The sequence below is a fragment of the Amblyomma mixtum genome, chromosome 6, assembly GCF_055824585.1.
Source record: "Amblyomma mixtum isolate Tamu chromosome 6, ASM5582458v1, whole genome shotgun sequence".
Classification (NCBI taxonomy): domain Eukaryota; kingdom Metazoa; phylum Arthropoda; class Arachnida; order Ixodida; family Ixodidae; genus Amblyomma; species Amblyomma mixtum.
Window position 1 is genome coordinate 66,201,122 of NC_143017.1, and position 24,973 is coordinate 66,226,094.

At 44.8% G+C, this 24,973-nt stretch overlaps 2 protein-coding genes across 6 annotated transcripts in view; one reads left to right on the forward strand and one right to left on the reverse strand.

Annotated features, from left to right (window-relative positions):
• The window catches only part of LOC149339272 (PHD finger protein 14), a 34,525-nt gene extending 33,414 nt beyond the window's left edge, over positions 1-1,111 (reverse strand). For all 5 annotated transcript variants that reach the window (XM_089548030.1, XM_089548032.1, XM_089548031.1 and 2 more), the window contains exons 1-2: positions 944-1,111; positions 655-777 (exon numbers count right to left, since the gene is read on the reverse strand). In XM_089548030.1, coding sequence (XP_089404156.1) covers positions 655-777; positions 944-998 — 178 coding nt within the window. In that variant the 5' untranslated portion in view covers positions 999-1,111. The remainder of the gene's footprint in view (positions 1-654; positions 778-943) is intronic.
• A 223-nt stretch (positions 1,112-1,334) lies between these two features.
• Positions 1,335-24,973, forward strand: part of Sse (extra spindle pole bodies like 1, separase) — a 67,442-nt gene continuing 43,803 nt past the window's right edge. The window contains exons 1-11 of the mRNA XM_089548034.1: positions 1,335-1,523; positions 2,168-2,249; positions 2,327-2,557; positions 3,833-4,727; positions 8,521-8,631; positions 9,514-9,653; positions 12,390-12,568; positions 15,034-15,138; positions 15,535-15,681; positions 16,312-16,468; positions 24,092-24,256. Coding sequence (XP_089404160.1) covers positions 2,181-2,249; positions 2,327-2,557; positions 3,833-4,727; positions 8,521-8,631; positions 9,514-9,653; positions 12,390-12,568; positions 15,034-15,138; positions 15,535-15,681; positions 16,312-16,468; positions 24,092-24,256 — 2,199 coding nt within the window. The 5' untranslated portion in view covers positions 1,335-1,523; positions 2,168-2,180. The remainder of the gene's footprint in view (positions 1,524-2,167; positions 2,250-2,326; positions 2,558-3,832; positions 4,728-8,520; positions 8,632-9,513; positions 9,654-12,389; positions 12,569-15,033; positions 15,139-15,534; positions 15,682-16,311; positions 16,469-24,091; positions 24,257-24,973) is intronic.

Sequence of the window (24,973 nt, forward strand, 5' to 3'; positions counted from 1 at the left end):
TTTATTAACTCTTTAATTAGACATTACCCCACAGTGCCCGAAGGCACAACAACAGAGAGAGAGATACAAAATAATCTTCATTAATGCACCACACTTGAGACTGTGTCTGAATGCAGGTGCACGGATAGGAATAATGCGACTATTTTGCTGATTTGCGCGTTTTCACAAGTACAGTGAGCATGGCAATACAGTCCAAAACATTGGGCCTCAGATGGCTAATGGTGCCACCGCGCAACAAAGCAATGTGCACTGCACGGTCACTGTGGTCTTAGAAGCACAGCTTCAGAAGTTTTAGTAACCCCTACAAAGAGAAGGTTTTGTCTTGCATTCAGCACTATAAGAGACCCTGCTGATCTTTTTTTTCTTTTCGGCACATTCATTTGTTAACCTGTATGTCACGCACACATTGAAATACCGGCATTAAAGCTTTCATGACTAAATAGTAAGTTTCATAGACAACTTGACATAAAAATTAATCGAAAAGCTTTGAAATAAAAGACGATTCGACGAAACCAAACCCGCTGAAACGGCTTCGAATGGAACGCGCCGCGTTCGATTGGCTGTTCGGAAACGTCTTTAGTCATAATCAAATAGCAAACTCACTTGTACAGCTTCTATTTTAAAAAATAACAGGTTAACATAAGCATAACCAACCTTTCTCATGGTCATCAATTTGGAAGTCGCTGTCATCGGAACTGTCACCCAAGTCAGCGAAATCGAGCAGTTGCAGGTGATTTTCAACGGGTTTCACTCTTCGCTTGCTTGGATCCCTTTCCACTTGTATTGGAAAAATAAACGCACCAAAACTGTGAGCACTTCTACAGACAAATCATAAAGTAACAAGCATCGATAGTAAAGATCGCAGAACAACATTGGATGTCAACGCTACCAGCTCGCTTGAGCGTTCAGAAAATCACTTGCTCATGGAACCGCAGAAACTTACCCATGGTGCGGTAAAGAAAACCGACATTTTCGATGTACCCATCTTTATCAGCCATATTTCAGGCGATGCGTGCTTCCCAGATCACTGAGAAGCCACTTGTTTCAGCAACTTTCAGCGATCGCAAATGTTAGCGGCGACCGCAGCAGTCTGCTCAACGCCAAACAAAATAGGCTGTGCGCGCGGCGCTAGTTACAAGGCTTTCTAAATTTACTTTTATTAAGCCCTTTTGCTGGAGACACGCAAAATATATATTAAATGCTAGTTTTATTAAAACTTATTTTACTATTTAGGTTTTGGTATCTTTTTTATAAATAAAACATGCCAGCGAAAAATTTGTTTTTGGTTCCTCTCACTGGTTCCTCTTTACTGTACAGCGCTGCGTGTCGCGATCGTCGCTGGAGGCCGCCGTCACCGCCGGTTTTGAAAAGCCCTCGACCATTTTTAACGTCAGAAATCCCAAAGGCGCAAAGGCTGGTGCGGTTGCAGTCGTCTAGTTGTCATGAGGTCTTTTCATTACGCTCCCATTCTCTGAACGGTTGTCTCTCGGTAATTTTGCGCGAAGTGGACAAGAGCGAACTGGGTAAGTCATTTCGCGTTTCGGTGCTATTCCGCTTGCCGTGCCTAACGCATTGTCGCTGGAATTCCTCGTTACCTTGTGTGAGTTATTTCATAATCGACGCGTTTACGCTTATAATGCGTGTATTGGCCTCGTCTAGGTCCAGATAAATGTATTCCGCATATATATATATATATTTGCTGCGGTTGTGGTGCTCCGCCAGGCATACGCTCGCAGGCTCTCCATTTACGAGTGAACCATTGGCTCAGTGGTTATGGTGCTCAGCTGCTAACTGGAAAGACGCGGGTTCGATTTCAATCCCGGCCGCGGAGGTCGCATTTCGATGGGGGCGAAGTGCTAGAAGCGCGTGTTTTGTGCGATGTCAGTTCACGCAAAGAACCCCAGGTGGTCGAAATTTCTGGAGCCCTTCACTATGGCGACCCTCGGAGCATGAGCCGCTGTGGCAAGTTAAACCCCCATAAAACTAAAAACTGAACAGTATTGGGGTTTCAATTCTGTATGCGTTGTTTTGTCACAGTTTGCTTGCTTCAAGCCTATGGCTAACTGACATCTAGAAAAAATAACTGTTGCATAACGATGCTCGCAGTTGTCGGCGTCACGTTGGTGTAAACTTGTGCCCCATCAACTTCGCTTATCATTTCCTGCAGCTCCCAAAGTACAATGGCTGAGCAGCTAATTTACAAGAAGGTGAAAGCCAAGGCCTTGCAAGGACTCGGAGATGATGTGAAGGCAAGTAACTTTTTTGGCTGTTAGTTGTTCTCTCACTTTAGAAATGCTCACTTGCTCTTGTTTTTGTTTTCTTTCAGGCCTACTTAGCTTCGGTTAATGACAACCCGCAGAAATGCGCCGACTTTATCAAAAGTCTATTCACATACATCCTCAGATTACGAAATGGCAATTCCGGCCACGAAATACCAGCAGAGGCTGTAGCAGCTATAGGCATGGGCCTGCAGGCTCTTCAAGAGGTTGTGAAACTCGCTGACTGCAGTGATCATCTCAACACTCTCTACCATGTATTCTCCTTGCTCCTGAAACAGGTATGCACTTTTTAATTGAAATGTTTGTTTCCGTGGTGTTTATAGTATATGCGCATGTGTATGTGTGCACACGCACAAAGGTTGTTGCAAAAATAGTGCCAGTTGAAGCATTTTCTTTCAAGCTATACAACCTCATCTTTGAAGCTCATTTTTTGTGCAGTCATGTGTTTCTCCTAATTTTGTTAAGTAAATAGGAGCATGTGAGCTGGTGGTAGTTAGCTATACCTTCAGGCTCCAATTAGCTTTGTGAAAATATCCCTCAAACTTCTGCAAAGCTAAATGAGGATAATTAGACTGGCTTGAAGTAAAAAGCACCTTTGTGCGCTCTAGGCAACGATTAACTGTACAATTGAGTCCCACACCTGCAACACATCCCACTTCTTTTTTTAATCTTTGGTTCATGTTATGTGGTCTTCCTTTATATCAAGGAAAGTAGTCGGGTGCTGTGTTATATCGTAAAATTTAAAATAAGCCCATTGCAAGGTACAGTCAGCTCCAATATGAAAGGGAACACACAGGAAGGAATTTCGCTCTAACTTATTTGCTGAATTTGAGAATGTCTCATGGACATTATCCGTCCAAAGGAAAGCTGTTTAGAATGAATGCAAAGGTGTGCTTCTCGCTCAAATTTATTGAGTAATCATCTGTTGAAAGTGGATGTGTTTCCTTTCATGGTTATTATGGCTACCAATGTCGCTCCAGCACACCATGCTTATTTATGGCTCTTACTTCCTGGTACATGATGTGCAGCTAGCATACATCTGACCATAAATTTTTAATATCCAGTAGATATCAAAAATATCCAAAAATGAGCTATATCCTGGGGGCTTAGGTTTGTTGGGGTCATGCCCCTTTCTTAGTAGCAAGCACCTTTGTGAAGTTGGTTGCTGATGAGCTGACACTTGGTTTAGCTTCCAGTATGCTATAAGCTTGAAACAATTATAGTGATAACAGTGATGTCCAGGAATCGTAGCATGTACTGCTGTAGTGGCAGCAGCATGTAATTTGAGTTTAATTTAATTTAATTTGAATTTGGGGTAAACTGACTTTTGCATGGTCCGACAAAGTTGAGTCAGTTGCAGCCATTGTCTTTGAACTGAGCATAGCATTCTCTATGTGCCATCAGTCTAATGTCATACACAACTCATTTCAGTTAGCCAGGTTGGTCACTGCAAAACAAAAAAGCGCATTCAGGTTGTTAGTTTCTCGTTGTTCTCATTGCTGATTATGAATAAGTTGAAAATTGAGCTTCTTTATGTTCTCCCCTATTTTTAGGCGCTGCTTCCCCAAGCTTCTGCAGCCACTCAAATAGCGTTGTCCCTGCTTAAAACCATGGACTGTCAAAATCCAAAGACTGCTGTAGTGGTCGCCAACATGTACGTGCAGCTGTGGAACACAACACTTGAGATCCGACAGAGCAACGAACCTGCTCGGCAAGCCATCGGGTTTGAGCTCCTGCTGCATGCAATGCGGTTACTCTGCCTCAAGGACGAGTTGAGCGCTGTCGCCGATAAGCATGGCATAGTCGCCACTTGGTGTGTGGCAAAGGCGAAGAACGAACGGTGGCTGAGGGAACTGCGCCAGTGTGTCGTGACCTCTGTGTCCGCACTTCTCCCACGTGTGCCCAGGCAACTGCGAGCTAACATTCCGGTCACCGTTAACATCCTCCTGGAGCAACACAGACTGAGCTTCAGGTTTGGCAGGTGCTTCAGCCTCGTCTCTGAATGGAATAAGATTGTGGGTGAAGTACTGTTCGCTGACGAGATGGGCCTGTACCGTCATGTGACAGCCCTACTGGCTATCGTGGATCAGGTGTCAGCCTTTGGCCTGCACGTTGCTGGCAGGACCAGTTCTGTGCAGCAAGTCAAGCTTCCTGCGTGCATACGGTGGCAGGACTGCCGGCTCGGCTCGGAAGAATTTGTTTGCCTTATGACTTGCGTGCAAACAGTCCTGGCAAGGTTGCTTTCCGCAGATCAGCAAATGCAGGGTGCAGCCAGTCGGCAGAAATTCACAGCCGCCTTTAGGGAAATGCTGGGCCTTGCACCTTTCGTCAAGCAGCATTTGAGTCACCTCCACAGCGTCAAAGCAGGGCTGGAGCACTACTTGACGGCCCTGCGAGTGCTCAAGGTGCTGCTCACGCAACTTGTTCACCTCATTCAGGATACAAAAGGCAAGTATCTCTTGTGTGCATCTTATCATGCTAACATGTGTCCTGCCTGTGAAATTCATTTTCTCAAGCAGACTGCGACACTTTCTGTCCCATAGAATGGCGTAGTCGAGCTGTTGTGCCCGTATGAAAATTCTTCTCCTCTGTATTAGTCTGTAAATCATTGTTATAATGCATATAGCTCATAGGTCAACAACCTTCTCTAGCATTGATCTAAATTGCCGAGAGGCTGCTGGGAGCAGGCCGGTCAGCTGCAAATGGGACAGGCAGGTTAAAAGAACACTGCACAAAATGAAGCTGGCCCGTTTAATTAATTACCGCGTTCTAACGACAAAGACTCTGCTTTCGCCGAAAATGGAGCTTTTATTTGTTATAAAAAAAAGTGAAAAGGCCAACTGTGAAACCTAAGGCGAGAAAGCTACACTAGCATTTGGATTTACCGTTGGCGACTTTGATGCTTTTGCTCTAAACCGAGGCTTTGTACACACGGCAGAATTCTTCTGGTGGGTGAAGGTGGACGAAGATAAGCGGTTGGTTGGATGAGCAGCCACCTGAGTTGAGGGTGGGTTGGGGAGGTGACTGGTGGGTAGTGTTTCTAAAGTACAGCTGGCTTTCCCACTGCATCTTTGAATTCAGTTTCACCGCATTTTTTCGTTCTGTTGCTGTGTGGGCTTCTAGTGGCTGTGGGCCTTGTGAGGGATGGAGGCAGATGGTTTGGTGGTGAGTAGTGCTTCTGGAGGGTGAAGGGTGGGCAAGGGTGTGGTGGGGAGGTGAACTGAGGGTTTCAGGGAACGGGTGGGCTGCCATCTAAGGGGGTGCAGTGGGGAAGTGGCTGGTGGGTGAGGTTTCTGGAAGGGAGGGGCTTCACAGAGACAACTCCAGCATTTTCGCCTCTGCTACTGTAATAAAAATTAAATACAGATATAGCCACTTGCGGCTGGTTATGCAAGCAAACTGCAGTGTGTTGAGACACGATTTTCATGTGCGGATCCCTGATTACAGGCAACACAACTATTTGTTTCCAAATGGTGTTACAGGGTCCTTCTCATTATGGGTGTCAGGAGTTTAAATCGGGCAATGAGAATTTTTAAATCAGATTTTCTTGACAATAAAAGCATCAACTGCTGGGCAAACATCAACATAGCCAGAAAGAGCTACAGAAATAATTTTTACCCAGAACAAAAGTTGGATGGAGCAGTCCTTGGTGTTCCTTTAAGGAACTACGTAAAAAGGCATACAGGTCGACGCTGATGTGCAGAGATACTGCTGTGTCGAAGCATCCTTCGCTCCTGGCCCAGTTTAACTTTGTAGGATTACATGTTTTTCATATTAATGTGTGAAAAAGAGAGAGAGAGGTCAGGGAGCTTTTCTCGGAATGTGCTAGTGACCAGATGAAACTGCTTGGGGGGCAAAATGTAGCTTGCAGGCTGGGTGAATTTTAGAAAGAGGGGGCGGAATGCCTACCCACCTTTTCCACCTTAACCTCAATTTCCTACTCCCTGCCGCGGTGGCTCAGTGGTTACGGCGCTCGGCTGCTGGCCCGAAAGACGCGGGTTCGATCCCGGCCGCGGCGGTCGAATTTCGATGGAGGCGAAATGCTAGAGGCCCGTGTACTGTGCGATGCCAGTGCACGTTGAAGAACCCCAGGAGGTCGAAGTTTCCGGAGCCCTTCACTACGGGTTACCTCATAGCCTGAGTAGCTTTAGGACCTTAAACCCCAATAAACCAAACTTAGATTTCCTACTGAGGAACTGCACCCCCCTCTCTCTCTCTCTCTCTATCCCTCCCTCTTTTTTTTTTTAAGGTTCAAAAGAGGTACTGTGCACATGGGACCCGCTTCAATAGTTGCCCATAAATGCAGTCTTGGCAGCAGACCATTGGCTCGTGGCCTTGCATGAAGTGTACAGAAACAGTACTGTGGTACATAGAGGCTTTAGGAGATTGGAAGCTGAAGTCGCATTTTTTTTTACTAAAAAAAATTCCTTTATGGATTATTATTCTCATCTATCCCCCAACTATTCAGGAACCTGTCCACAAAGTTTATTCCTTTTCTGTAGAGCAGAAAACAAGAAATCAGTGAACCGGTGCCTGGTTGGCGCATGCATCTCAAAGAGCAGCTTGCAAGTGCAGTTTTCGAAGCAAGGCTCCTGACAGGAACTGATCTAGGAATGAATGCGCTCGTTGCCAGCGCTGTTTTTCCAATGTATGTAAGCACTACTGCAGAGATTACAATGAAGAGTATACAGAAGCAAATTTTGAAGCCAATACTCAAGAAAAATTTGCTTTCTAAGCATTTTTTTTTTTTAATATGAATTCTTATTGCACCCTCTAGAAGCTTTAGCTCCATTCTTCTTTTTTTTTTTTTTTCCTCTGAATCACTCATATAGGAAACTATTATTCTTTTTCACAGCAACATGCATTGTTTGAGCACTAATAGACTGAGAGTGAAAAATCCAGCTTTGGGCTTGTTTTTTGCAGTTTTGGCCATTTTTCTACTAAAGCATTTTCAAAGTGTGGTTATACCACTCAAACAGTGGTTTCTTCAAGGAGACATTTCTTAGTTGCCATAAATTGTAAAACCTGAGTACTTGAGACCCTTCTAAATTTATGCATTACCAAAAATAAAAAAATTGTGTCATTTTCAACGATAGTTCTCATAGTCCACTTCCCCTTCCATCATTTAAAGCTCCGTTTAACCTTTTGTAGGGTGCTAAAAATTTCGCATAAAATTTTTTTATTAATTGTCACCCCGTAAAATAGGAGGAGCAAAAGAATACTTTTAGCACAATTCCCAACCTTGCACATCAATTAGAGGCGAAAAAAAAAATGGGTCGAACATGTTCCCGGAGTGGAATAGCCACTCTGAAAAAAGTGGGACAAAAGTGACCCACAGCTGCATTCAGGGGAACATGAAAAAATATTTACTGTAAACGAAGTGCAGTCTAGGCTCTCCTAGACTGCACTTTTCACAATGGAAACCGTTTGTTTCCTTTGTGAAATGGCTCAAAGCACTGGATGTAAAGTGAGACGCGGCACGTTTCTCACTTGTAGTTGGCGCGTGCTTCCTTCCAAGTATAGTGGAGCCTTTTTCTAGGCAGCACATCATTTTTGTTCTTCCTGAATGCGGCAACATTTTTTTCGCTGCTTGAATATGTTCCCATTGATTAGCTGGCAGCCCAGTAGCAACAGAAACGTCGTGTAGTTTGTCTGCTGGCACGCACAGATTCACGTGTAAGCCTAATAGTTCAGCGCCGGTGAACATATATAGCGCTAATTTTTTTGTCTTATCAAACATCAAGATATTGATGTCAAACACGGCGGAATGGAGAAACTCACCAGGCATAACTGAGAAGCAGAGCTGATGGCATCGAGGCAAAAATGCGTGCATGCCAAATTACAAGCTGTGCTAACTCGAACTGCTCTTTATATCCTGCTCTCATCAAATGACAGCTCTTAAAAAAAAAAAAAAAAAAACTTATCATTCTTAAGCTGGCAGCACCATACAAACTGGGTATGACATATACCCTGTGCTTAAGTGCAGGCCCTGAAAGCCAACCCAAAAGCAAGGTTAAACCTGACTCCTCATACTGAAAAGGGTTAAAATTAACTGCATGTGGAGATACAGTAGTGCAGAACATCCTAATCAAGTGGAACTAATCAAAACTGAACAGATCAGCCCTTCCTTGCAGAAAATACTGCTGAAGCGAATCTATAAATATTGTGGTCTCTAGTTTGTTTTCAGTTGTGGATGTGCTCATATGTAACACAGCATTGGAATTTTAATGCTTGTTTTCAGACCAAAAGGAACTTTTGAAAATACTTGCTGCTGCTGAAGATTACTGCCCATCATCACTTGTCGAGATTGCAGAAGCTTGCGCAGTGGAAACTGATGATGTAGGCCTTCTGGGTAAGAATGCAGAGCACTGTACTTGAGTTCTTCTCCTAGTTCAATTAGTCCATTGTATTTACGATCAAGAAAATGCATCCATAAGTCTGTCATTAAAAGCACTTCTGGTGTTTTAAATGATTAGACGTTAAGTGTTTTAAATGAAGCATATAAAATATATAATGTCACAAGTAAGTTGTTTCAGTGAAGTTTTTTATTTCAACATTTAGCGGACTTTCCATTAAGTACGCCAAATTTCATTTCATATTGTGTAAAAATTAAATTTCTTCTCCGAAGAGCATTCTTCCTTAATCGCCAAATTTTGGGGGGTGATTACCAAATATGACTGGTGTCAGGCTTAAAACATGTGCTAAAGGCACAAAACGCGCTTTATAAACAACTGCCACCATCTAGTGTTGGAATTTTGCAAACACAGTGCCAGCCGTGCCAGTGGGAGCAACGAAACATCGGCCCAGACGAGTGTGTCTCGTCATTGGCAATGTTGGTACAGTCTCCTATGATGAGTACAGCTTGGTAGGGGCAGTGGTGGAAAGGGAAGTGAAGTATTTCTTTTGACATATGAAAGTTTGAGCCAGTTTTCATGGGAAAAAAAAAAAATTCATTTTACACCAAAGCTGAAGGGAAAAGCATTTTAGTGAACTCTAGAAATTAGGCAGTGCGAAAGATTGGTCACACAAAGCACTGCTATGTTTTCTACATAAATTATGCACAACAAAATATTGAAAGCACAAAATGAAACAGCGTAAGCTGATGTCGGCAGGCATTCAACTGCAAGGAGCGAAAAAAAAGATGCACCTTTGTAAGCACAATAATTGTGTTGGTGTTAATGGAAAACGACTTCTGGTAAAAAAACTTACCACTGTTACAACTGCCTGCTTACAGCTCGGCCATTCTACCTTCTGGCATACAACTGCCTTCAATACAAGATCAACGACCAGGCCACCACATGCGCCAAAATCAGTGTGGAGCTGACTGCCCTGCACATGACTTATCACTCTGAGGACTTTTCGGCAGAATTACAGGTGGGCAGGCAAGCCTTCTGGAATCTTTTGGATTGTTCTTTGCAGCCTTCACCAATGCCTGTACACTTGCATGCAAAAGCGCCTAGAGGAACACGGCCTCAGACCTGTTACCCACACATCTCTGGTGATAAATGCTACATACAGAGCTCAGATGCAGATTAAAGTTTGTCTCCATCATAGGCTCCCGCCGCCGTGGCTCAGCGGTTACGGCGCTCGACTGCTGACCCGAAAGACGTGGGTTCGATCCCGGCCGCGGCGGCCGAATTTTGATGAAGGCGAAATTCTTGAGGCCCGTGTACTGTGCGATCTCAGTGCACGCTAAAAAACCCCAGGTGGTTGAAATTTCCGGAGCCCTTCACTACGGCGTCCCTCATAGCCTGAGTCGCTTTGAGACGTTAAACCCCAATAAACCATATATTTATAAACCATATAACCCAATGCACATATATTTATCTACTTTTTTTGATGACTGGTGTTGTGATCAAGACGACGAAAGCTGGTATCGTGTTTAGGTGATCTTTGTGAGTATTAGTCAGATTTAAAAGCTATGTGTGAAATTTGCAAATAATTGGTTAAAAACTGCTGCTCTCAACCAACTGGGGTGACACCTCACCATGCTTGCTTAGCCGCCCCTATTCCAGTCACTGAAACGGGCAGTCTGGGTGAATGTTCTCACTGGGCATGCCCAAGTCACATGGGCGACCTGTTTTCTTTCTCTTTTTATTTTTCTGGTGGAGGCATGTATGAGTTGAGGGGGGGAGTGGAGCATCATTTTAATCACCAGTATCTTCGGCGCGAATGGAGCTAGCCGAAAAAAACTTCTAGCTGCAGTGATGAAATACCAACCCCTCTCGTGCTTTTCCTAACCTCAGTAAATATCACTTCGTGGTCCCTTTAACGCATGTTCAACCTCCTGGTCACTACAGCTGTGTTCATAGTTCAGTAGAATCTCGACGGTACAATCACGGCTGGCATGATTTCCGGGACCGTGCCCTCAAGCACTAAACATTGCCTTCACACTACTGACTCCGCAGTCGCCGACTGCGCGTTACATACATATGTTGGAAAGGGCTTAAAAAAAATAAAAGTGCCCTGCCTGGTGAGGGGCAAATAGTTGTGTGCGGCCCACACATCACTAAAACCGCAATTGCAACTTGCACAGTATGCTCTATGAGCAGTAAGCGCTGGCATGCGGCTGTAAATAAATCCAGTCAGCTGTAAAGTGATCTTTGTGAGTGCATTTCCCGTACTTCCGCATGCAGATTTTGTTCATTTCTTGATCATGCAAATTTTGGCTGGCACGAGTATTTTTCCCGACCCCGTGACATTCGTATCAAGATCCTACTGTAGTGCATGCTAGACCGGTAATGCTAGTATTTCCAGATTTTACTTAAACTGAACTTGTACCGTCATGGCTGCTAATAGTGTGAAACTGAAACTTACAGATGTACTTACGTTCTCCATGACCTGTATAGCAGATTCGTGCGTTCCTCTGGGACAAGAGTGCTCAAAATTGAAAAATATTTTCTGTCAGATATGCAAGTAATGAGTCTTTATTTTCACACGTCTTTTTGCTCGAAATTCTCGACAAACAGCATAGCCTGAGATTGTGCTGTTGCTTACCAGGAGGCCTGCTAGATTGTGCTGACCACAGATTTTTAAGCAGCTGTTACGGTACAACAACTAGCCAGTGGTAGATTAGCACAATTGTGCTAATCTCATGGCGAAAATCTTTCCCAGCTCAACTGGTTTATGGAACAATTTCCAGTTGGTTCCAGTTGGAACCAACTGGAACCCAGCTGGTTCCAACTGGGACCAACTGGAAATTGTTCCATAAACCATTTGGGCTGGGAAAGGCCTGCTGTCCCTACTGCCTGCCAGCTGACAGAAATGTAGTGCGGAGATGCACTGTCTGTAATGGTTACTCGGAAGTTAACCAGAGAGACAAGTGGATGAGGAAGCCAAATGAAGGAAGGCAATGTTCAGACTGCTGTAGTCCTGCTCATAGTTTTTTACTGTATTAAAAATTCACTTTTTTTTTTAATAGTGCTTGAACATTGCATGTATTTGATGAGAAATAAATGCTTCATCCTCTAGATCAGGGGTCTCTGGGACAAGGCTGCGCATGTAGCCCATTGGCTGTTAAGATCTCGGCTTTTATTGTGGAAAGATGTCGCTCCTTCTCCCTTTTTCACTCTTTCGTGGCCATCCAGTCATGCAGGCCTGTCGTTAAAGAATTTACATTTACCAACCTTTGCTTAAACTTCACATTTAATACTTGTTTGGCCTTTGATCCCTCTTCCCTTCTCTCTCTGTCTACTGACCCGTTGAAAGACAGTGATAATGCAGCCTCCGTAGTGAGGTAAGTTTGAGACCCCTGCTCTTTGAGAGTGGATCCAACTGCAAATTTTGGCTGAAGACATTTTTGAACATCTTAGATGTCCAGCTATACCAACGATTTCTATGCGATTTCTAAAAGAGATATATGTGCAAGTACCTTTATGACTATCCATGGCATCTTCATTTCTCTACTAAAGCCAAGTATGTGTGCCCAGATTTTTCCACAAGAAGAGTTCTGGGTGGCCCGTGATCGTTCAAAAGAATGCTCTGTGACTTCCTCATTGCATATACTTTGACATTTTAAGGCAGCCACTAGTTTGAACAAGCTGTATGCACTCTGCCTCTGTCTGTGGACTTGCGGTGCCTCTGCTAACAGTTGCGTTTCCAAATTTTCAGAATGAATTCTGGAAGCGATGTGAGCTGCTCTTGTGGCAGTTCAGGCAGGAGAAGCAGTACACGGAGGCACTGCACGTGATTGGCAAGGTGGTGACGCTGGGAGTTGAGCTGCGTTCCCTGGCTCTTGTCCGCTGGGTCAAGATCAAGAAAGAGACGGGTGTCACGGGGGAGTTCCATGGGTATGTGAGCATGGAATGCTAGGTCTCCTCACTGTAGACAATAGGGGATATTCAAAATTCCGCAAGTGCGCTTTCCCGCATAACAATGTTGTCCCAAACAAGATGGCTGACCATGCATTTCCAGCTGAAACAAAGCAAGAAAGAGTGGTTTTTTGTTTGATTTTTCCAAAATACGTTTCTCACATTCTATCCACACCTTTAGCGCCTGTCCTGTAGCCCACATTATTGCTTTATAGCGAAGTCAGCCATCTTGTTTATGGCAACATAGTTATGTGGGAAAGCGCACTTGTGGAATTTTGAATATCCCCTAGCCAAACAGTAACGAGGGTCTAATAGGCAGCTAGACAAACGTATGAGTGACTATCGGGATACTTTTATTTGAATAGACACTTTCTTTCAGTCGGCGTGACTAGTGTGAAATGACCACTCAAACCTCGACATAACGCCAGTCATGCTTCGATATAACGAACACGGACATAACAAATTATTGGCTGTTTCGAACTGTTCTAAAATATTTTTTACAAACATGCAATTGTCGCTTCATATTTAGAACATGGTTTGCCGTAATACGGATATATATTTAACTGCTGAGCACTAAGCTGTGTCCGCTCAGATGGCAGGCGGCAGGCTTTGCCTTTCTACACAAGTAGGCGGTGGTGGTGTGGCAAGCGTTTGCACCACGGTTCACGTTTTATTTCGCACTTGCCAACAGCGCCTTTAGAGATATAGCAGCGTCAGCAGTTGGTAGCCAGGTGGCCAGCACCAGTTTGCGCTTCTTGCGCCCATTGAACCAATGGCATGGTCGATTATGGCCTTACAGTAGCTATCCTGTGCTCACGTCGACTTCTACGGAGGTGGTGAAAACAGCACTAGCTTTCGTTCTGGAGTCCCTATTTCTTATGCAACACTGCTGTAATGCGGTGATGCCACCCTAGATGACATTTGACTGCTGTGCTTTAGGAAGCCAATGGCTGCCGTTTGGAGCTTGGTTTCTAGCCACATCCGCAGTCGTCATGGGTAGCTTCAAAATGGCGTTAAAACTTTGGAAGCTGTCTCTCCCAGTTGCCATCATTTCACTGTCTAAATTCTCACTTCTGCGAGAGTTTGGGACAAAATCTTATATTATGAATTTCGGCTATATTTCAACTATATTTACGATTTTTTACGTTTTTGCTACAACAAGGTTTGATTGCAGTAAGCAACATCACATAACGCAAACCATTCGATCAAATTGTGCAACTACAGTACTCTCCTTTCCTTCCTTAAAAACTTTGTCCCCTGCTAATGTGCGTTGCTAGCACTATGAATGACATGTGGTTTCTAGGGCCTTTGAAAAGTTTGTTTACTAAGAACAAAACCTGCGTCAGCTAGGAAACCAATCTGGTTACCTTTGTTTGTTGTCCTTGCTACAAGATAGCAAGCGGTTAAGTGAACTTGGAAGAAAAAACATGTTGCATGAAAGTGCTGGCCATTATCGTTTGTGCATTATAAAATTGCGCTCTGGTTAGTTTCATGTTCAGTTTACACACACACACACACTAACTAAAGGTTCGAGGCAGTGTTTGACATGCTGTTTTGCAAGCCATCTTTAAGCTGTTTTAACACGATAGCGTTAAGGTTCCTGTTCTGGAGAGAACGTTTTCATTCAAAGTAGAAACAGCAAAAAGACAGAAAATTGAAATCGAAACTGGGTTGTGACCAAACTGAGGTCACAACAGACCAACCTTCTATGACGTCATGGATACTGTCCCAAAACGTATTGCGTGTTCACTGATTGGCTAAACTAGCTACTGTGAGTGACAGCTTCGGTCCTTTATTTTAAATGACCAAAAACAAGCTCGAAACTTTCTCCTTCAGCAAACTCGAAGCAAACATTAACGAGCGCACAAACTGCGATGTCACACTCTTAAGGTTACCCCTTAGAAATCGCTCCGACCAAGGCCACGGAATGGAAAATTTCAATATTCATTTTTGCTGCTACAAAATGCTGCCTGGCTGCAAAATCTGGCACAAAAGACCAGAAAACTGCGAAGGATGTGTGGAGGTCACCCAGGAGGCGACCGCGGCCACGTTTATCAGAGGGTTGCCGCAGAAGAGAGAGTGGCGGCGGCAGTGTTCAGCCAGGGCCAAGGTCTCGAGCGTTCTTTAGCGCATTCTCTCGCGCGCTAGCGACACTTTGTCGTCTTCGGTATTTCGCCGCTGCCGGCCGCGCGGGTCGCTACTGATGTACTGTGAAAGTTTCAGTAAAATCCGTGGAGGTATAAAAAAACACCGGAGTTGCCTTTAATGAGTGAAGCACAAGCACCTAGCTTGAGTAAAGCGCATAACATTCTCCAGTGTTCCATGCTTACCTTCTTACAACATCTTTGCAGAAGTGATCGGAATGTGCAGGAACCTCATCTCTAGAGCTTTAGAAGCGTATCAAATACAAACTTTTTCCCCACTACTTACTTTTATTTCTCCAGGAGCCTTCTGAAGCAACTGGAAATGGTTGGCTTTCCACTGCACATGACTGCAGATGACAAGTTTGGCTTTCTGAGCTTGGAGCTGAACGTGTCTGTGAAAGAAGGGTGAGCAGCTTCAATGCATACACCTCATTTCAAAGGCTTAAGAGACGGTGATTTTGAAATCTGGGAGCAGATCTATTGCACTTGCCTTGTCATTGTTCGTCAACTGTTCTACTTCGCCAAGGTGTTCGTCAAAAAATGAAGGACCCACTTTGCACGTCATGTGCCTGAGTGTGTCTTTGAATTCTGGGCCATGCATACAGACTGCAAAGAGAATACTTTTTTACACCCTTGCAAGTTCTTGCAATTTCCTTAGCCAGTTGTTCCGTCATGCATAGAATGCAGAAGTTTTCGGTGGCAGTGTTCAAGTACTGAGCTTCTGAAAACTGAGTGTGCATTTTAATGTGACTGTGCTGGAATTTTAATTTTTTTTCTTAACATGTTGCTGTGGTGTTTCAGGCTAGCTGCGGAGGCCTGCGTGGAGTTATATCATGAGCTGAAAGAGCTTGCGCCGGAGGTCAACAATGCGTTTGCAAATGCCCTTGTCCTTGTGGAGAGCACTTTGCTGCTGTCTCGTTTCCCATACATCGAGTTCAACCTTGACCGGTATGTGGTGATCGTTCTTTACTCTTCTGCCTGCGTGACTCACTTGCGGTCCTTTACGCAGAAACGGATATGGGACTTGCTCTCAAGATTTTCGGCAAGTTTTGCATCCACACTGCAGAGCTCGCATGGATATCCAAAAAAAAATAGACAAAAGTTTTTACAAAATTAAAGTAAAAGCTCACTAATTCGACCCCTGTTAATATGGAAAAGTTGAACTGCCGACTAGGCCTCGCCAATGCCCATGCAAGTCTATGATCTGGTATGCTCGCTAATTTGGACATCGCACCAGCTAATTCGAACGGGCTCCCGGTATGACTGGCACGGCAAGACATAGTAAAAATAACCAAACTCATAACCTCAGTTCCATGCTCGCATACCTCTGACAACAGCGTGCAATGGCAGGTCCAGTCTCTGAGAACAGTATGACTGCATAGTTTCAGTTTCGCCTTTCTGAGCTTCATGCAGCAAGCTACAGCTAGCCAACCGATGAAAACACCAGCGTACCCCAGCGCGTCGCTGGTGCTTTCTTCCCCCATCCTTCCTCCCTTCTCCCCCTGCTTTGGCACCCCTGAGTTGCATTGCGTAGCTGCTAGAAGCCGGTAATGTGTTCTCCTGTTGTCTGCTTTCCAGCACATTTGACGAGAGCTTTGAGGAAGCCCTATGCAGTGTCGAGGCTCTGCTCAAAACAAGTGACCAGGAGACCACTCAAACTGCCAGGCTGCTGCATGCGGCCTGCCTATTCTGGCTTTACGTGAACAAAATCGACACTCTGCGCAACTTTGCTGCGGTGAGTGGTTCTTCGCAAGCCTTTCTTTTTCCTTCTGTGTGTTTGCTGAATGTTCAGCAGTTGACAGCACTTGCTGCTCAAGCTACTACAGCTACTCAAGCTACTAAACAGTGCACGTTAAAGAACCCCAGGTGGTCGAAATTTCCGGAGCCCTCCACTACGGCGTCCCTCATAGCCTTAGTTGCTTTGGGACGTTAAACCCCATAAAACAAAACAAACCTACTAAACAGTAGCTGTCATTTTTTTTCTTTTTTTTAACACAGCAAATATGTAGCATATGCGAGACCTGTACAAAGTATCCGCTTTGTTTTGTTTTTAGTTTATAGAAGGTTGCCGACCTAGTATAGCAGTGACTTCTCATTCCCCATTGGAGCTGACATCAGTTAATGTTCTAGGCAGTATACTGCAGTGGTTTCTATAAGCTACAGTAGCCTAAAACTCTGGCTGATATTAAAGCAATTCACTATCACCAGTATAATGAGCAAACTTAGTAGCAAAGCACTGACGACATGGCATCAAACACATGTACGAGTGCTTCGCTATAAAGCACACTGGTCATGCTACTATGTACTGATGGTTAGCATTTCAACCCACTAAATAAATCAGGCAATAGCATTTTGAACTTTGGTTTTATTGACAGTGTTAGTTTCTTTTTTGACCAACATTCCGATTCTTGTTTCTGTGCATCAAAGCAGTGTAGCTGCCTGTGTTGCAGATAGAGACCATTGCTGTGCTACTTCCTCTGCTGTTGCTGGAAAACACAAACTCCGGAGCCCAGGGACATGCTCTGTTTTGGCATCGCGGAGCGTTCTCTCTTGTACATTTGCACGTTTTAATTTCATCCAAAGCAGCCAGCCCATATTGGGAGCCAAATGTGTGCCAAAATTGTGTGCATTATTAATACGCCAGCAGCTTGAAGCCCTTCATCTTGCCTTTAGCTGCATTCTCTTCATTCTTTGCGACCAAAATGCAGCATTAGTGCTGGGGAGATGACTAATGTACAGTGATACCTCAATAACTATCTCGGTTAACTCAGAGTCGCCAAGTAAAAGCTCGTTAATTCGACACTGACGGGACCGCGAAAAATTGTCGAATTATCCGAATGTCGAATTATCGAATGAACAACAAAAAACAATGTTTGCCGCAACAGGACGTATACCTTTAGTTGGCAAGGAAATCTGTAATCACCGTCCGCTTTTTCGAGCGAATTTGAGCGACTACGATAGCTCTAACAGCTGCCAGGTGCTCCGCGGCACACGCGCCGTCAGGGATTTGTTCACAGAAGTCCTCCCGCACGGACAAGGCTTCTGCGGCTTCTTTCACCGTGCACTTCGGCATTTGGTGCAACTGCTCACAATCGTAAATCGTCGTCGTTGTCAGCGCCTGTCACTTCAATTATTTCATCCTCGGTCAGCTGACAGGACACGAAGGCGAGGCGGCGCGCAGGCCCTGCGCGCTACCCACCGGAAAGCAGCGCGGGGAGGAGGTGAAGGGAGCGCCGCTCCCCGCTTATCTGTTTTTTCAACCAGCGTCCGCGGGGACGGCGTTGTTGCTGGGACGCGCGTCTTATCTTTCCTCTGATCTTTTAACTCTCCTCTTATCTGCACGGGGACTGTGGACAGGTGTCTTATCTTTTCTCTATCTTTTTCTCTGATCTTTTAAACTTTTCCAGCTTGTTTTGTGTCAAGAAGCATGACAAATTGACAATTTCTGGCTCTTGCTTACCTAATCTTCAGGTTTTCTTCATTCTCCTGTTTGCAAGCGCCTTCATCATCGATGTCATTGATTTAAAATTTCTTCAAAGTGTGCATCAACAGTTTACTGCTCCACCTTCACGCCGGCCGTTTTCAAACACCAGGCAGTGGTTTCTTCCTTGTACGTTTATTCATTGACACTGCTGAGGAAATGCTGTTTGGGTCACACGAAGTTATCGCCATCTACAAACAAGCGTGAGTTTATCGCAGAATTTTAAAACAAACTCTTTTCTGCCTAGGCTGATCACGGAGGGAGTCCTCCATAGCCATATTGGATAAATTGAGGCACCCCCTCTAGGTCGTGAAAACTGCCAATAGGTGTGAGCCCGCAATAATTAGCAATGCTTCACGCACCTTTGCACAGACTGTGAAGGCATGATGACATCACGCCGACTAAATCGACCCTTTTCAGCTAACCGGTGCCTGACTGCCATTACACGCGCTCAGACCATGCTGGCACCGACATAGAGCATAGCCTTTATTTCATGCACTGAACTCATCGTTGGCAAAACAAACCATGCCGCATCCAGATAAGCAGTGTGCAGACTCCTCCCGTTGCTTCTTTTAAACAGACAGCTGCCCTTCTATGCAATGTGCCTTTGAGCTGTGCCATGCCACTAACCAGATGTGTCTGACCTTGTGCACTGAGAACATTGTTGTAGAGAAGCACTGGCGAGTGGCAAAAAGCTTTGCTGGTAACCGAGTTACATCGAGCAAGATACGCAACCATGTTCTGCAGACGATGAGGCTAGCCTGACTGAATTTCGGGCGACCTGCTGTGATGCGGTGACCACAACGAGTCCAAATGACCTCCTGCTATAGGCAGAATTAATCGTTAATCACCGGCTACAGCTTTGTAGGGTGTGATGGTGACTGTAAAGTGCTGCAAAAGGTTGATCAATGTTTTGAGCTTGGCTGTGTCGTTTTGCTTCGATTTCAGTTAATTTAAAAACCTGGCTAATTAGAATATTTTAAGCAGACCAACGGGGTTTGAAATAATGGCATTATACCATATATTCAGGATAGCTTTCCTATGTAGGGCATATTTCATAAGCTGTACTATTGCACTGCTGAGTGACTGCATTTGCGCTAGATGCCCTTTTGTGCACAAATAACCTGTGGAACAGGTCCTCAGTGGTCAGAGAAAAAAAATATTTTTGCTGCCTTTCTGATGAACTGCACCTGCACATTCAAGAGTTATGGGCAAAAAGAGTTTCACTGTATCGAAGGGACATTCAAGCTATGTTACAAGGTCAGTGTTGGAAGATAGCAAATTACTTTTTTACCCAGAACAGAGCTTCGTTGAGCTTGAAAACTGCATTACAAAGAAAGATGTGAGGTGATGGCTAAGGCGAATTCTAGCAGTTTGATATTTCCGAGGGTAAAAGGACAGTAGTATTGCAGCGAGCAGTGCTTAGATAAAAGAATATAAGTCGCCATTCTCCATTCTCTCTTGTGCCGATGTAGCTTCCCTGAAGCTGCAATGCGCAATAACATCAGGATCTCTGGCCAAGCATGCCCTTGGGAGCATTCAAGCTCTATAGGGCTTGTCTAACTTTCTGGTCCTTGTTTCTGTGCTTCAAAGTACTGCAGTCATCTGTGTTACAGAGACAGATTGTTGCTTCATTATTTCAGGAAAAGGCAATGTGGAACCTCTCCTGGTTGCTGAAAAGCATTAATAGAAAGTCAAATGATTTTGCTTTCATTCAATCTGGTATATTGCTCACTTGCACACATTGTTTAATTCCTTCATTCGTCACCTGTCAACAAACACTCAGTTTTGCAGACTTGAGACCTCGTGGGCTTTGCATTCTGCCGCTGGCAGGGAGGAGATATCATAGAGAGCGACCTCAACAATGCGTTGGGCTTAACTCACTGCAGTGGAATCCAGCCTAGATCTCTAGTTAGTTCAATGGTCAGGGGCAACAAGAGGATCCAAGACCACTCACAAAGAGCGAAATGGTCACCATACTCAAAGCTTTCGTGTTGTTTTTGATGAAAACCACAGGGTCAACCTGTTATGAAATCCACACCACTAGGACCGGTTCTCCAGTGTCGTCCCTGAATATGCTACTAGAAATAGAACACAAGGATTTTTTTTGCCTCAGGAAACAAAAGTTAAGGAAACAGAAGAAAAACAAACTTGACTACCACTGGTACTCAAAGTGATGTCACTGTACTTGCCAAAGCACAGAATCAGTTCAGAATTTCCGAATGTTTAGGCATGACATATAGGGTTAACATTCTCTGTTTTGTTCTTTGACTCAGCGAGGGTACAGGGGACTACATCCCTCAAAAATGAGGCCTTGCATTGTGTGGGAAAGTAAATAGGCACACAATCAAGAACTTGAAATTTTCTTGGCAATAGTTACTTCTTGCGTAGAGAAAAATGTTTGTGCAGTTCCCAAGGCGTAATCTACTAACCTGCTGTTGCTGAGACACAGAGCTACTGCAAGAGTAGCCCTTCACTATTTTCTTCTTTGCATTCTCTTGCATGCAACACCTTTAAGATAAGTTTTTAACTTGAGAGACATCTGTACAACTAGTTTAGGCAGTGTACTCTACTCGTAACTTAAAAAAAAATAATGGCAGCTGAGAAAATGCAAATTATTTACTGCTAATCAAGAAAAATGCAATAGATCACATACCACTTGAGTTGAAACATAGGCTGCACAGCATGTGAAAACAGGTTAGATGGCACACATTTGCATGGTGGCACATTTTGGCATACAATCTCGAATTACAAGTGCCAGCTATGTCTGAATGGGTCTCAATCCTTGCTTATCAGTTTGTGTAAGGATAAAGGCAAAGCACAAGAATATATCTGATTATAATTGACACATACTAATTTGTTTTCTGTAATCTTTTAGAAGGAAAAACTTTTAAATCTAACTAAAGTGCACTTGTGTTCTGCTTTGCCGAGCAGTACATGCCAGCAAACTACCTAGACTACACTGCTGACAACCTTCTATACTTCCCTAGAAGCACCGATCACGTAAGAAAGTTTTTTATTTGGCAGATGTTTCTTTTCTCCCATTGGGTGGAACATTCATATAAACAATACATAAAGGGAACATGTCAAGCACTTGTGCTCCCACACTTCTGCAACTTCATGGTATTAAACTAGCCAGAAGCGGTCATCATGCGAATGCGTCTATAATTCGTTCTCTGTGTCACATTCCACATAAAATCTTCTTTGGACTACTGCTTGTAATTTCTGGTAGACATGACTTGCTTGCCAGCTGCTTTAAAAGCTGTTGTAAAGTGCCTTTTCTAGGGCACGATATGCTTTCACTGCATCGTGGCAGCTCTCCTGGCTGCAGAGGAAGAGGCGTAAAGTGTCAAGCGCCTTCAGTGCATCACGCTTTGTCACAGGCTCTTCTTGACTACCAGCACCGTTGCCCGAGTCTGAGGTCACATTATCACTCTTGTGGAATTCGTGTTGTACCTGCACCTCTCCACACATATCCTCTTCGTCCACTTGAACATAGCTGTCCGAGGGAACATTTGCGCCCACTCCATTATCCACTTCCTCCCATATTGCGTGCTGTTCTGCGTGTAGATGGGCGAGAATGCTTCCGCGGAACCCACAAGCCTTGAAAGCAGCCCGCACAGTCTCTTGCTCAACAGAGTCCCACGAAGTTGCGATTAGTGACATGGCCACGAATAGCTTTGGCCTTGCCTCTTCCACTTGACCGTCCAGAATGGCGAGCCTCTTGACTAGAAAGGTTCGGTAGATCTCCTTGAACCGCCGCTGTATGCCCAGGTGCAGTGGGTTTTGGTTGGTGAAAGGCGTTCCGCTGGCGAAGGCGTACAGGCGAAGGTTCGTGAAGGCTCTTTTGACTGCAGCCGCGAGGTCCCGCGGCAGGAAGATGGCGACGTGGCGTTTTTCGTCGTGCATGCGCTTGTCGACACCCGAGAGGTACTGCTCGAGCGTTTCGGTAGTTAGTTGCAAAGGCCTCACGCCACCGAGGTAGACGCAAGGCGGACTGCAAATACCGCGCAGGCTCCCGGGGTTTTCGCGAAGGCCGACGACGTGGGGCGCCAACCTGTCGGTGCAGTCTTCGTTGACGCCCAGAACGATGCCCACTCGCGGCTCACCGTGACGAACAGCGCACTTTGCGTCCGGACCCGGGTTGGACTGGGCGATGTCGGGAGGAAGGAGAGCGTAGTAGAGCTCCGTCCATCCGACGGCGTAGACGTCTCGCGGGTGGTACTGGTCCCGGGTGCTGAGGAACGTGAAGAAGTCGCTCGGTTCCTGGCACCTCCTGGCAGCGGCCGCTCTCTGCGCCGACGTCCGCTTCTTGTATCGCATGAAGCCGTGACGCTTGTTGAAACGGGACAGCCAGCCGCTGGAGGCCGTGAAACCGTCGATGCCCATGCTTTGCGCCCCCACGGCGGCCATCTCTCGCATTTCCTCGAGGCTGGGCCTTACGAAGTCGGGCTCTGCAGCTTTCTCGCTAAGCCAGGCGAACATGAAGTCGTCGAGCTGCTTGTGCTGTCCCGTTCTGGTGGCGCGGCACGACCGGTCAAAGCGACCGACATTGGCTTCGATGCTCTGACGCTTGGCGATTATGGTGTGCAGTGTTGTCATAGGGATGTCGAGCTGTCTGGCGAGCGTAATGCGCTTCGTGGTCGGATGCTCGTCGACGAATTGCAGTATCTTCAGCTTTTCGCCGAGGGTGAAGGAGTGCCGTTTGCGCGACATCGTGGTCAATCTCTCCCGAGCTGACCGCCTCAAAACACTTGCGCCAAACCGCAGTATGAAATTGTAGAATGGCGCCAATGCCGCCGCAGCCAGCCGCGTTCCACTTGGCTTCGGATTGGCTTGGGCTGAGTTGGATTGCTCGGCTCGAGACAACTCTTGTTTCGGTGAAGGTTTCGATTTTGTTTTCGGACTTCGTCCGTTGTTGAGACAGCTTGCTATTGTAACGTTTTTAGTTTACCCTTCTTGTGATTGGTATTCTTTTGCATATTTAGCATGAAATGTATACTCCGCAAGAAAAGTGGGTATCTCTTGTGCCTCTTACTGTGTCACTTAGAATGCGGCATTCTTTGTTGCGTTGAGCGAATGTTTGATGGCAAACGCCGGTTGCGGATAAAATTCTGCGTGCTTATTCTTAGGCTTTGAAACTTATAGCAGAAGTTTTTTTTTTTTTTTTTTGGGGGGGGGGGGGGGGGGGGGTCATTGTACCCACATGCACACGCGCTCAAACACACCTAGAGAGCCAGAGATAAGCATCCCAGTGCTGGCTGGCGAGTACTCAGTTTTGTGGGAAAAGTTACATGAATATTTAAAGTTATATTAAAGCAAAATTTGTGCTAATGTCAAAATTACTTTGAAATACTACAGTGTATTAAGTGTCAAAAACAATTTAACATGCTTTTTGCTCTGTTTAGTGTCTGTACCGCAAATTTGTTGAATAAGCGAAAAGAAATGTAGTTCTTTCAGTTATTAGAAACCATTAATTAGCCTGTCACAGCTGGAGACCTAGGTGTTATCAGAGCGACCTGATACATAAGAATATCTGTTTGTGCTGATTTGCTTGACATGTTAGCACACCATCTGCTATAACAGTTTATAGCTGCCATCTCACAGTATACGTAATGTTTCAGTTCATCAAGTGGATTGTTACATGTTAAAAAAAAAAAAAGCTGCAGATTACCACTTCTATGGTTTGGTTATCTGGCCAGGGAGGTACGTTTTAATATATTTGTAAATATTGGTTGTTCACCTAAGACCTTTTAATTGGCTTTTATAAATTGAATTGTATTGAACAAATAGAAACCCTGTATGTATACATTTTGTGGAAACTGTGAGGGGCACAGACTTGCATGAAAAATCATTTCTTTATGCATTGCTCCACAGAAGGATGCGAACGAAACTGCAGTTGATCCCTCTGAGATCAAGTGCGATGATCCGATTCTGAGGCAGGCTTTGGCCGAGGACAAGGACTACTCATGTGATGCCACCCGGAGCTACCGGCATATCAATGTTGGTTATGAGCTGTCAGCTCAAAAGGATCTCGATCAGGTAATCCAAGGCCTTTCAAGCCTTTCAAGCATGCATAAGTCGCTCATTGCTTAAAGGGTATCTGAATGGCTTGGGAAAGTGATGCGCTTCTAGGATATTGTAGTGTTGCAAAATTCAAAAGCAAACAAATTGACCTCAGTTCACCAGTAAACTGGTCACAGATGCCCTTGCACAAAAAAAAAAAATGCATCATCATCATCATCATCATCATCATCATCATCAAAAGCAAACAAGTTCAAAAAGTTGGACAGAATCACTTGGAAAGAGGAACCCTTCACACAAGTCCTGAGCACTAGCTGCATCTAGCTTGGGATTGAAACACACTGCATCAGAAATGTGGTGGTACATCTGAACTCTGTTTCAAAGAGCTAAAGTGTTTTTGGCTGCCCAAGCCACAAAGCCTTTATAGGTCTGTGTTGCCAAGCATCACACAAGGCATTTAAGCTTTTTTTGTGTGTGTGTGTAGCACCATTTTAGAGCTTGTTTGACAGTCCTGCCTGTTTTTGGCTGTTTCCAAAAGATTAACAGTTTGCGTTTCGAAGACAAGTGCTGCTAGTCTAAAATCGCTAGCCTTGAAAATGTAGTCCTGCATGCGATTAAGTTTGTTCATTGCTCTGTGCTTGGTAACAGTAGCACCAGGTAATGCAAGGAACTCAAAGAAAGGAAATGTCTTGGATAGGGTGTGGCTACTTTTTCAGGCAATATGGTGACTGGACA